This window comes from Mus pahari, chromosome 14 (assembly GCF_900095145.1).
Source record: "Mus pahari chromosome 14, PAHARI_EIJ_v1.1, whole genome shotgun sequence".
NCBI classification, from domain to species: domain Eukaryota; kingdom Metazoa; phylum Chordata; class Mammalia; order Rodentia; family Muridae; genus Mus; species Mus pahari.
Window position 1 is genome coordinate 57,067,718 of NC_034603.1, and position 13,342 is coordinate 57,081,059.

At 42.9% G+C, this 13,342-nt stretch overlaps 1 protein-coding gene across 3 annotated transcripts in view; it reads right to left on the bottom strand.

Annotated features, from left to right (window-relative positions):
* Nucleotides 1-237: 237 nt before the first annotated feature.
* The window catches only part of Ankfn1 (ankyrin repeat and fibronectin type III domain containing 1), a 308,072-nt gene continuing 294,967 nt past the window's right edge, over nt 238-13,342 (bottom strand). For 2 of the 3 annotated variants that reach the window (XM_021213428.2, XM_029546191.1), the window contains one exon: nt 238-2,431. In XM_021213428.2, coding sequence (XP_021069087.1) covers nt 1,632-2,431 — 800 coding nt within the window. In that variant the 3' untranslated portion in view covers nt 238-1,631. The remainder of the gene's footprint in view (nt 2,432-13,342) is intronic. The other variant, XM_029546190.1, reaches the window with a different exon arrangement.

Consider the following 13,342-nt stretch of genomic DNA (forward strand, 5'->3'; position numbering starts at 1 on the left):
AACACAGTCATTTCCCCCACAATGCATTCATTTAAAGTGGGTTCACAATTTTTCAAAGTGAGCTCAGGTGTGAACCCGTTTCTTTGAACAAATAGGTAATTATTGAGGCTATAACATTACTATTCTGCATGGGAACATTGTTAGCAAATAACATTTTCATTTGAGTTAAGCATGCTCATTCAATTAAGTCTTGCACATCATTCATTCCATGGATGTGCTTCTGTTTCTCATGGAAAATGAAAAATTAACCTACTAATCCTAGTATAAATGAGTAGGATTTTATTTAATGTGGTTGGGTTTAGTAAGTCAGAATTTGCTGAACAAATTGAAAGGCCTGTTATGCAGAAAAAGACCATTGAGAATGGTGGTGGACTGAATGGGTCTTGGCTTTCGGAGAACTGTGCCTTTCTTGAATATGCAGTGTGATTTCTGGTTGAGTTTCTCACTTTTGAGAAATTCAGGGAAGAGGTAGCATGGGGAAATCAGGATCTTCAGGTCACATGCTTGGTGTAAACTATGGGTTGGAAACTTCCCATGCTGCCATCATAGGGCAAGAACTCACTCGAGGAACAGGGGGAAAGCAGAGGGAAGCCACCCCAGCCCTGAGCAGTCTTGAGGATGAGGGGTGATGGGTGAATGATGTGCCTCTGGTGCTTAGGGGAACCCATCCCTACATCACCGCATCTGCTAGACACTTTCTTGTTCAATAACGGATCGGTTTAATATCATTAATATCGTGAATCCACTGCCCTTCTAAATGGTGCGGCTGTCACGGACTCATTTGGTTTGCTGTAAAGAAAAGGGACTTTTGTCCTCTTCTCTTCCCCCTTTTCGTTGCTGTAATTCAGGCTCTCCTTAACCCAGCTACCCCCTTGCTCGCTGGAATACTTTACTACTCATCGTCAGGACTGAATGGGATCGGAGACTGCCTGGAAGGCTGCTTCCTGCCCTATTCTATCTCGGAAAAACAGGGCTAGAAAAGAAGAGCCCTCCACTTTTGTTCCTGGTGTTCTCCACACAACACTCAGTGAAGAAGAAGAAGAAAAAAAAACCTTTCCAAGACCCACTAAACCAGGATAGACTTGGACCTGAGGAATCCCGAGGACCTCGCAGTTTAGAATATCCTGGTTTCGTTGAAAGAAAACCCAGCAGCAAGTCTACTTGAATCTTTGCTCTTGAGGTGCCACATGGGCTGCAGCTTCTGAAAGTTTGGATTTGACGGAGTGACTGTTATTCTTATTTTCACTCACTGAACTCCTTCATCAGCCACAAACTCACTCAAGAACTCTTGGCCCACGGTTGATATTACCAGAAAATTGCAGAATTACCTGTCCGTGTTGGGCTGGCCTATCTCAGCCATAGGTGCCATCGAAGGAGTTATGGATTTTGAATCACGGGTCTCAGACTCCATACATTTTCTAGGGTGAGGTGGGTGGGACCCCGGTGGGAACCCCTCCCCTCCTCCTGTCGCCCACTTTGGGAAAAAAATAAAAAGCCTTGTACGTGTAACCTTTAGCGTTCTGACTTTCAATACTTTGAAATAGGTGAGGACACAGAGGGGGGAGGATGGGGCTATGCTGAAGAAATGCAAAGAATAGCGGGGGACAAATAGATAGCCGGTGTGGGCCACCCTAAAGCACACTACTTAGTATTTCTGAAACTGGAGATGTGGGGTCTGGACTCATCTCTGAACTAGTGGAGCTTGGGAGGCTGCTGCGACCTGCAGGAGGGGTAGGGCTCAAACTGGTCCACAGCTTTGGATCCTGGCCTGCGAGTGTGTCAGAACAGGGTTCCACATAGACTCTCTGCAGTGGCCGCCTTGGGTCTCGGAGGCAGCTCCTACTCTCCTCGGGGAGGCTGGCCGCATGGGCCAGAGGCAGGCCTCGGGGCCCATCCACCACAGGTCCAGGCCCCTCTGTCTCCCCAGGATCTTCAGCCAGGCCGCAGGCCTGAGACAGGTGCTGGGTGTAAACACCTTCGGAGAGTGACAGCGACTGCGTCTCGCTGTGCATGCGCAGCCAGCGGTGGTGGCGGCTGAAACCACCATAGTGCTGGTGCTTGCCTGGCTTCCGCTTGCCCAGGAAGCCCAGCGGCGGCCGTGTGCCTGGCACCATCTTGGCGTGGTTCTTGGGTGCCAAGCCCGTGAGGGTCAGGCTGTGGAGAAACTCGACACATGAGTGGTCGGTGTCAGGACCCTGCACTGGGCCCTGAGGGTCCTGGCCAGGTCCCATGGAGGCCTTCATGTCATGCACCTGTAGGACATCTGGGGCGCTGCCACTGAGGCCGCTGAGGGCCTGCTGAGCAATGTCATGTGATGACAGGTAAACCAGGTCCAGGTCTCGTGGGCTCAGGGCATCGCTGGAGTCATAGTCACTGTCTGTGGGGAGGAAGACTTCTGAGCAGCCTTCTTCATCCGAGCAGGGCTGTGACTCTGCAAAGCCAGGGACAGATGTTAGAAAGATGACTGTTAGTAACTGTCTTTTTCATAAGCTTAAGTAGGTTCAACCTTTGCTTGGAAAAGCACTCAACTTTGTTCTTTGGTCACATTTTGAAATTCTTAAGATCTGGACTAAGAGCAGCACATTTTCACGGAACACGGGACTCTACAGCTTATGTAGAAAGCTCTTGTCTTAGTTTAAAGGTCAAGGAAATCCTGGATAGGTCATGTCTGGACAGTAGTTGGGGGGGGGCATTCTCTCGTTCCCCACACATTCATTCTATGGTTCTTTTCTGGTATCTGTCTTTAGAGAGGATGAAGAGGAATCAAAGCTGGCTGTTATTCATGCTCTGTTCTAGTTTCAGAGACAAGTTTTACATTTGTCAAAAGAGCAGCAATTTAAAAGGGGGAAGGAAGGAGACATTGATGGCCGAAGATGCGAGATCTGGTTTCAAATCCTAGTTGCCCTGTACCTCTTTCTGTGACCTTGGAGAAATTCCTTCTTTGAACTTCAGTTTCTTTATCTGTAAGTGATGATGATATTGGAACTTACTTGGGGAGACTAAAAGCTAGTGATTATAAATATAAACATTCACTATATTGACATTAAAAAAAAAAAAGACAAGAAAAAGGCCAAAAGAAGAAAGAAACAACAAAAAGTGAGGCAGAAACCATCTCAAGGTAAACATAATAGTCTTGAGTGAGCTAAGAATTGGTTCTATGTTTGTCATTTCATGCAATAGCTGTTTGTATCTTTTTCCTCAATGATGTCATACATTTTTGATAGCAAGTGATGTCTAATGTCCATTGGGTTTCCCATAGTGCTAAACCCACAGTAGCTGCTTGGTGAATGATGTACATGCTAATTCTGAAAACATTTTAAAAAACATTTATGCCAAATATATCAACCATCTCTTTCTAAGTGTATGTCTCAGCTAGAAAGGCCTTGGCATACAGACTTACAAATGTATTGCTTTCTAATATTCTGGGATTTGTTTACTGAATTTAACCATATGGAATTTATTTCTATATATGGAGTGTATAATAAACAGGACTCCTATTTATTTTTCTGAAAGGATAGCCAATTGTCACAGCACTATATACTGAATAGCCTACTTCTTACAAGACATTGGAAATTTAAAGCAATTCTAATAAAAAGTTTTCATGGTATTTTAAAATAGAATTCAATAAATTGTTTTGAAATTTTGTCTAGAAGAGATTTCTGAGAATAATCAACTTAAAAAAGTTACAATAGGGAAGAGATGGCTAACCATCAGACTTTACAGTGCTAGTGTCTAAACGGGTGGATAGATATGTAGAATGAAAAGCCTGAAAGCAGCTGTAAATTTGTGATAATGTGGCAAAGATAACATTTCAAATTAGAGAGTGAAATAGGTTATCCAATATAGAGTGCTGCAACAATTCACTATCCTTTTAATAAAATAAATAAGAGTCCTACCACATTCCATACATAGAAATAAATTCCATATGGTTAAATATAATAACAAAATCCCAGAATATTAGAAAATAATGTATTGGCAATATTGTCTCTGTGTGTGTGTGTGGGGGGGGTCTTTTGAAATAAGACACACCCTAGAACTCTAAAGAAGTAGTTGATGAATTTGACAGAAGTGCTTTATAAAACAAATGACACTACAAGCAAAGATAGTAAGTGGTAGGTTGTAAGAAAAGAATAATATCATTGTAACAAAAAAGTTAAAATCTACTTTGTATAAAGAACTGTAAGTCAGAAGACAATGAAAGCAAAAGATAAAGACCAACACTTGGGAAGAGTAACTTATACAAATGGCTAACACACATTACTATGCTAGTTTCAATTCAGATAGCAGTTCATAGAGCAGAGCTGAACAGAGAGGCAGTTTTCCCCATCAGATTACAGAGAGGAACAGGGAGGGGGAGGAAGAAGAAGTTAAGGAGGGGGAGGGGAGGGAGAGGGGAGGGGAAGGGGGAGGGGGAAGGAGAGAGAGAATATTGTGTGTAATTGATGTGCAGGAAATAATCAAGAACTCTCATATAATGATGAGGAATCTAAATTGGTCCAGTTCTTTGGACTGAAATTTGGCAGAACCTGAGAAAAACATGTGTATCATTTATCCTCACAAGTCTTTTTCTTTTAGCTATCTGTTTGAGAAATTGTCACCATGTACACATGGAGGCGTTTTAGAAGTTGTTTACTGCAGCATGATTTATAGCAGTGAAAAACTAGACATCATCTTGTGGCTGAGGATGCTGTCATAGGAAGACTTACAGGCACAGAAGCACTCAGAAAAGGATAACAGTTTACTCGTAGACTTCTGCAAGGGAGTCCATACTCAGGATTCACTTACTGATTACAAAATACAGCAGGAATTAACAAAATAAAACCACAAGGTTACCCTATTAGGCTGTTCTTGGTGGAAAGTTAGATGTGGCTATTACAAGAGCACTGAGAAATACAAAGGTAAAGTTTATTTTGCTAAGGAGTCAGTATCAGGGCTTTTTGTGTTAGAGACTCCGTAGCTACTTAGAATTTTTTCCATTTCCCCTCTCCCAACCCTTATTTGCTTATTTCACACTTGTGGTGTGTGTGTGTGTGTGTGTGTGTGTTTGTGTGTGTGCACGTGTGTGTGTGTGTGTGTGTGTGTGCGCGCGCGCGTGCGCACGCGCATGCTTTCTTTGTCTCCCACCCTAACTAGAGGTGACTTGTACACCCACTAGTAAGTTAGGTGCATTAAATGCTATTTGAGTGTACTGGCTGGTTTTGTGCATTAACTTGATACAGGCTGGAGTTATCACAGAGAAAGGAGCCTCCCTTGAGGAAATGCCTCCATGAAATCCAGCTGTAGGGCATTTTCTCAATTAGTGATCATGGACGGGAGGGCCCACTGTGGGTGGATGCCATATCTGGGCTGGCAGTCCTGGGTTCTATAAGAAAGCAAGCTGATCACACTAGGAGAAACTAGCCAGTAAGTAACAGCCCTCCATGGCTTCTGTATCAGTTCCTGCCTCCAAGTTCCTGACCTGTGTGAGTTCCTGTCCTGATTTCTTTGGTGGTGAACAGCAATGTGGAAGTGTAAGATGAATAAACCCTCTCCTCTCCCCAACTTGCTTCTTGGTCATGATGTTTGTGCAGGAATACAGACCTTCACTAAGACATTGATTAATTTTTTTTTTGTTTATGATGGGCTTATTGGAACTTAACTCCACCAAAGGTTGTGGAACATTTGTACTTGGTACTCAAGTGAACCTAAAATTTCTAAAAAGTCAGGGAGTTTCCAGGGAGTTTATTGTTTTGGTGGAAGTATTTGGCAAGTTATATGCATTCATGGGACTGTGGCAGAACATAGCCTTTATAAAAGGAGTATAGCAAATAAGATGCAGGTTTATAGGAGAAAAGGGATAACATTTTATTGGGATAAAGTTAATAAACCATCTTTTATTTATTTTCTTCCCTCAATGTCTATTCCTTTTCTATATTAATTTATTTCTTTATCTACCATCTAACAGTGATTCAAGGCAGGCTTTTGTAATTGATATACTAGTAATGATGACAGGATTATAAATGGGAAAAATGAAAACAGTACAAATAAATCCATCTAATTAGAATATGGGGAGCATCGCTTCTCAGCCTTTTGGTTAAGATCAAGTGTAGAATATGGGGAGCAGGAATGTAATTGGGAGGTCCAAGGCCACAATGGAAGGGTCAATACTGAGGTTGCACACTTACAAGGGTGTTCTTTTCTTTTCTTTTCTTTTTTTAAATTAAGTGTTGTTCGTACACAAATCTTCATAATAGCCTTTTTGGTAGTAAAAACTATAAACTTCCATTATGTCCTTCAATGAATGAATGAATGGCTAAATTGTGGCACACCCATAATATGGAATACTTTTTAATCAGTTAAAAAGAAAGAATTCCATATGTGTAATGTCTTTGCTAGAAGACATGAAGAACAGACTGTAGGTCACCAAGGGCAGGGTGGGGGCTGGGAGAGCAATGAGACCATGAAAGGCTAACACAGAGAGTTTTGTCAAAAGGCTACATTTTTTGTTTGTTTGTTTTGTTTTGATTAGATGGTCAGGGCCTGCATCCCTCTGCATCTATGTGTGAATCTGCATGAGATCTTGGTGGTCAGGGAAGTTCTAGGGAAGAGTATCCCAGACAAATAGGAGAACATTTGCGATGCCCGCGTTCATGATGTCTGCAAAGGAAGCCACGGTAAACCAGGAAAACTAGTTCGTTATATTGCAGCCCTAGCTTAGGTCGGGCAGCAGGGAGGAGGGTGAATTTGATCTGGGACAAGATGAGTCTGAGGAGATGGCAAGAGTATCCAGGAGATTAACTGGAGGGGCATGCTGTGGTAGTAAGGTTGAGGGAAGGTGCATGTGGGTGTGTGGAAGAAAGTCCCGCTGGAGAGGAGGCGGATGAAGATGAGGGTTGGTGAGGCTGTTGACTATAAAAAGGGGGTGGGTCAGGGTTGGGAGAATCACTGTTGGTGTTGGTGCTTTCGGGGACGGAAGAAGACATTGTTCTCAGAGACAAATGATTATGAAAGAAGACAATAAATGTAAAGAGATTGTGTGTGTGTGTGTGTGTGTGTGTGTGTATGGGTGGTGTGGGTGTGCATGTGGATGTGTTAAAAGAAGAGGCTAGAATAAAGGCTTAAATTGAATGATCTTGAATGATCTTCCTCTGTCTTTTTTCTTTTTTTGGGGGGGGGGAATGTTGGGGATTGAACATGGAATCTTGTACATATTAGGTGAGCTGTATCCTCAGCCAAGGGTTTTTTTTTTTTTTTTTTTTAAGTTTAGACAGCTCTCTCTCTCTGATCTTTAATAGGGGAAAATCAGGCGCTGAAAGAAACAGGAACCTATGATTTTTACTCCTTTGTGGTGATGGCTAGGATAGTTGCCTTAGGAGTCAGAAGAAAGGTTAACTGAAGAGCTGAAACTGGGTTTGAAATCAGATCCATGCAAAGAATTAGTAATTGGCTTTAGTTGAATTTCCCTCCCCACCTCTCTGGTTAGTGGAGCTGTTATGATGTGCTTGTGTCTATCTCAGGGAAGTTCTAGGGAAGAGCGTCCCAGACAAATAGGAGAACACTATCTGGTATTTCCTTACCGTGAGTCATCTGTAATGTCAAGATGCTGAACAGCATTATCGAGTGCTTGCTTTGTCCTCATTTTGCCAATGAAAATACTGAAGCTTAAGCTTATTAAAATTTTGTATCTTATATAGCTGATTAACGGCAAGAATCGGTACCCAAATATAGATTCATACTTCTCCAGAGACTGATATCCACCCAAGAATGTCCCTTGATTTCCTCTGGATGCATTCTGGTGGCAGGGATCTGGTTCATCTAAGTGACTGACACAGACTTATCTTAGTTAAGTCCCTGGCAAGGGAGCCTAGGCATTGGATTTGGGTTCCCTGTCAGAGCTATAGCAAATTCGGCCCTGATGGCTTTAGAAAATACAGGTGTGTCTCCCATAGCTCTGGAAGGCCAAGTTCAACCTCAGCATGTTAGCAGGACCACATTCCTTCTGGCAGATCTTAATGGGGAAATACCAGCTCCTTGCTTCTTCTGGCTTCTGGTAGTGTTCTTTTATATTTTTTATTGTCTCATAGCTTTTCTTCAGGGTCTGTTGTCTTCTGTTTCTTATGAAGACTCTTGATACTGGGTTAAGGGCCCAGATAATTCAGAATGATCTCATCTTAATATCATTAGTTGTATCTGCAAGATATTTTTTAAAATGAATATGGCCACAATTCCAGGCTGCAAAGGTTAACACTTGGACATATTTTTGGGGTGTGGCATGAGTCAATCCACTAGAAACATACAATAAAATACCTGTAACAAGGGGACTTCCTGAGGAGCCTGACAGTGTCTTTCTCCTTCTAGTTAACGATTCGAGTATTTGACTAAAGCAATTTGTACTTAAAAAAGACTTATTTATTATTTTATATGTATGTACGTGCAGGTGCCGGTTGAGGATGGACAAGGGCATTGGATTCCCTGGAGCTGAAAGTTTAGGTTATGAGCCAGCTTAGGTGGGTGCTGGGAACTGAACTCTGGCTCTCTGCAAGTCTGCAAATAGAAAGTTATTGTTTAGAGAAGACGAAGGGTATAGAATGTAACTTCAGAGAAGCCGATGTGAATTGCCAGTCACCGGCCACAATTTGAAGCTCTGGTCTCTAGGGAGAGCCCATGCCAGCTTCCCCAGGTGGCATTAGCTGCTCAGTTCTCTTAGCTTTCCGAGGATTTTATTTATATCTGTGTTACTGCACTCCCCAAGTTTCATTATAAACAATCCACTCTCTCATATTTCTCTCCTTCTTTGGACTGTAGACTCTATAGAGTGCATGCACACCATCTTTCTTATCTCTGTTTAGTAAAGTTTTAACTTCAGTCAGCGAAGGAAGGAGAGGAACAAGGTAAGTGAAAGGGTACACCGAGTCTTCCGCATGTCCCAGGTCCTCTAATCGGAACATGGGCGCTGAGCAGAGCACGGGCTCTCGCCATCATCAGACTGTGTCTTATCACCCTTGTTTTAGCCTCTTGTGTGGAAGTACACTGAGCCGTGGTGAGACGAATATGTGTGGAAATCTGGGTGTACAAAGGAGTGGGGCTGAACGTCTCTGGAAAGCAACACTCCAGAAACAACGTGGAAAGATCTAATTTGCCTGGCTTGCCATAGAAATTCACGACGACAACTGCTCATATCATTTCTCTGTCACTGGTGACATCAGAACCAGGAGTCCACCCACATACGCAGAAAGAACAGTTGATAAAAAAAACGAGTCAAACCTTGGCTAAAGGCTTGTCTTGTTTCTTATTGTGGATACAGTTTTAAACAAATTAGTTAGCTTGTCTGAACCCTGTCTGTAGCCTAGAGGTTGGTGGGCCGCTTACCATCCATGGGTGCTATGCAGATGAGATAGACTTTAAAAGACACTTTAAGTACCCTATGGACAGAAGGTATCAGTATCACTGAGGGGTGAAGGTTATTACTTAAGACTGTAAATGACTATTCAGATCTACTTCAGGACTCCGCTGAGAGGATTCCTTCGATGATCGGGAAGAGCAATGCTTCCCTTCATGGTGTTCAATACCGTATTTAATAACTAGATTAAACAGTGAGTTAGTAAATTATATAACTTACTATATGACTCCTACAGCATGACAAGTAAGAAGTAAATCAAGAGAAGACTCAGTTATAACTGCAGCAGCCCAGGAAGGAGGTGTAAAAGAACCAGAGAATGGAGTCTTAGGTATCTTGTTGGTCCATGACCCGGCTCTTAGGAAACGGTATTCTGGTAGGACTGGATCTTAATATTTGACTTACAGGACTGTTGGGTTATTTATTAGAAGACAAAATGGAATCTCTTACTTAGAGTGGTATAGCCCTCCAAGAGCAGGCTCAGAGAGTCTCTCCAGGGTACATCCAGGGCCTCCAGGAGAATTTCTAAGGACTTAGGCCACTGCTGCTTCCTCTCCTCCAGCAAGAGAATGCAGAGTGCAGCTTCCCTCCCCGGATCCAGGCCATGTGCTCCCGGTCTTAGTCATGGTAGGCACCCTTCCAAGCTTATGTTCCCCAGTCTGGTGGTGCTCCATGCTCGCTCTTGGAGGGCCCTGGGCAGGCCAGCGTTGGGAGAATCTGAGCTTCCTCTCTGATCTGGGAGGAGCTGGATGAAGGTCCAACCATACTGTTAGTGCTGGAGTAGGAAGCTTGGTTTTCCTGCTGTTGGGATGCATGTTGCAAGTCCTGGTCTCTGGGGGTAAGGCCGACAACAGCACAGCGGAGTTGCTGTGGGTCTTGAGGGTGTATGGGGGAGCTGACATTTCTGGAAAGGATCCTTAGTTTAAAGTTACTGCTTTTTTTCCTTAAAGGTGGGAGGTAGTAGTGTTGTTAGTGGTCAAAGAAAGGAACATCAGGTCAGATTTCCCTAAGTTCTATATCCATGTGGAATATAGCACTATTCATATATATGCATATGCATATACGTGCCTTACTGGATCTATTTCCATGTGTTTAACAGAACCGAAATAATTTATAAGTTAAAAAAAAAAAGTGTTGACTTATCAAGCCTTTGGTAGTTTTGTTCTTTTTTTTTTTTTTTTTTTTTTTTAAATTTCCCAAGAGAAAGAGTGCCTCAAGGGACCATCTGCGTTATGCCATATTGTTCCTGACCTCTTTGGGGGAAAGGTTATCAGGAAGTTTCACATTTGGAAGAATGGGATGATATTCAAAGACATTTGAAGAAAACAACACCGACCTTCCCTCCATTGCTTCACCGATGTGTCATGAGGAGAAGCCATCAGTGTTGGGGAGTGACACTGTCCCCACAGAAAACGGGTGGGAGAGAATGCCCATGGGATGGAGCACATCGCCCTCCCCTTGCCATGGACCGCCTTTTGCCTTTTCTTGGAGCCAACATTCTGCCTTGGGCCCCTTGGGAGATGCTTCATTTTAATCAACTCAGAGGAATTCTTTCTGTTTTGAAAGCCACCCGGAACTGGGAAGCTAGAGTTCTATTCCCTGTTCTCCTGCTAAACAGAGTTGCACAAACAAATCCAACATACTCAACAACTATGACAGAATCTTGGGTTGGCACTGGGGGGTGATGTCTGTGATAGGCTCTCCATTCCCAGCAGGCGCCCTAGAAGTGGAGGGAGTTTACCCACAGAGAATGAAATTGTGCTGAGGATTTTGTGCTGTGAATAACTCAGTTAAGGGGGGCTGTTTGTCTCCATTGGGTTTTCCCTCTTCAGAGGGGATTGCCGAACAACTCAAAGTGCTCACACTTACGAAGAGGACACGATACCGGGCAGATCCCATTGCTCTGAATAGAATCTATGCTTTTGTTTTTGGTGGAGATAGGACAGTGTTTTCCCCTAATGCTCCACAGTGTGTTCTTGTCAATAGGTTCTATTTGCCTCTTGCTGCTTTCCACGTCTCTGTGTTTCACAGCCCAAGGAATTTTGGCTTCAGAGAAATAAATGGACCCTAGAGAGAATTATGTTTTAAGGAACAGACCGATGATCACTCACATTTTCAGTTGTTAATAATAAAATCCAAACGCAATTGGGCAGCTCCTCCCAGCAGGGAGTGTGTGTAATCCATCCTTAGGCCAACGTGAGAGTCTGGCATTTCTAGGGCATAGAGGAGGCCACCCTCATAAGGACTAGGAGGAGCCCACTTGGGAGCCCATGGCTAGAAGATTAAACACTGGGAATTCTGGGAACAGAGAGAGCAGATGAGCAACGAAGGTGGAAATAGAATTGAAAAGTCTGTGGGATTCTAGAAACAGTGGAACTGCCTTACGAGTCTCTGGTACTTGCTGCCTTTCTTTTGTCTTCTCTTTCACAGCTGAGACTTTCTTTCTGGTCCTACTTTGTCCCCTCCCAATTACCCCTGGACTAGTGATGTATCTTCCTCTTTTCTGTCACAAACTGTTCTTGTCAAGGCTGTTGATGGCTTCCTTGTTGAAAAGAGCAAAGGAACAGCAAGTGTACAGTTGTTTTATTTAACTTTTCTCCACCCTTTGATCCGCTTTCATTTTTGTGGCACTGTTTTCTGCTTTGTTTTGTTTTTCTTTTAAATATCTTGTCCATGGTTGTTCCTCCTTAATCCAAGACATCCTGTTGATTCATGCCACGGGCGCCTTCCATAGGGTTTCTCTCCATGGCTTACATATACTTTCTAAGGGATCTTATGCATTTTTATAGTTTCAGACACAATCCATGGACCAACAGCATCTTAAATCTGTATTATTAACCTGATTGTCTTTCCAGTGTGGTAGACATCTCTATATTGTGCTTTTTTCCCCGAATGTTTATTTTTGTGGAAATAGTCAAAGCCATTCATATTTAATATGCCCAGTTATTGCTTATATTCCTCCCATCTCTCTATTTTCTATTTTTCCTTTTTTTTTTTTTTTTTGGTAAATAGCATCTTGAAACCTTAAAGCATCCAATCCTGAAAATTTAGCTTCTTTTTTATTATCTTCCTAAACTCCCTGCTTTTCATATTTTCCCTATATGTTTTCTTCATACAATGGTGAGATTTAATTTTATGAGAAATTCAGATCCCATTGATTCTTACTTATGGTTTCTAGTGCCTTTCTGACACAAGCTGAAAAGATCCAAACTTAGTGGTGGGACCTTCAGCCTGCTACCTGGGATGGCTTCCCAGGGGCCACCTCATCTCTTCCTATCCATCCTTTTATTCAAGCTGGCCCAGGCACTCCACCTTCCTTCCAACCCACCTTGAAGCCTTTTGCTATTTTGCTGCTTAGGAAACTCCAAGTTCAGATTTTTGCCTTGTCCTGTGGTGGATTAAGATGTCACCGTCTCAGGTGGGTCTCTGCCAAGCATCCTAAAATTCACCATCTTCCGTCTGCCCTCATCACAGTTGTTTTGTATCATACACTGGAGTTTTAATGGTCTGCTATTCTATTTCTATTTTCCTTGCCATCCCTTCTAGACTAAATTCAATAAGAGTGGAGACTTCACTCTTTTTTGCTATCTCCCGAGTACTCAAAACAGCGTCTGGCACATGGTAGGCGACCAATGTGTATTTTTATATGGACATAAAGAACGAGCAGCCAGCATCCTGACTGTTAGCTGGACTGACCACAGTTGCTGAAGTACAGCTCAGAACAATCCACTCCTGTGCCCACATCACTCTCTTTCCTCTTCTGCACATCTGCTTGTTCAGTACTGGCTCCTGTTTTGATCTCAAGAGCATATGGGTTAATGCCACCAATCTCCTTTGTAACCCTAGACAGTTACAGAGTTCTTTCTCTCTTTCTTTCCTTTCCTTTCCTTTCCTTTCCTTTCCTTTCCTTTCCTTTCCTTTCCTTTCCTTTCCTTTCCTTTCCTTTCCTTTCCTTTCCTTTCCTTT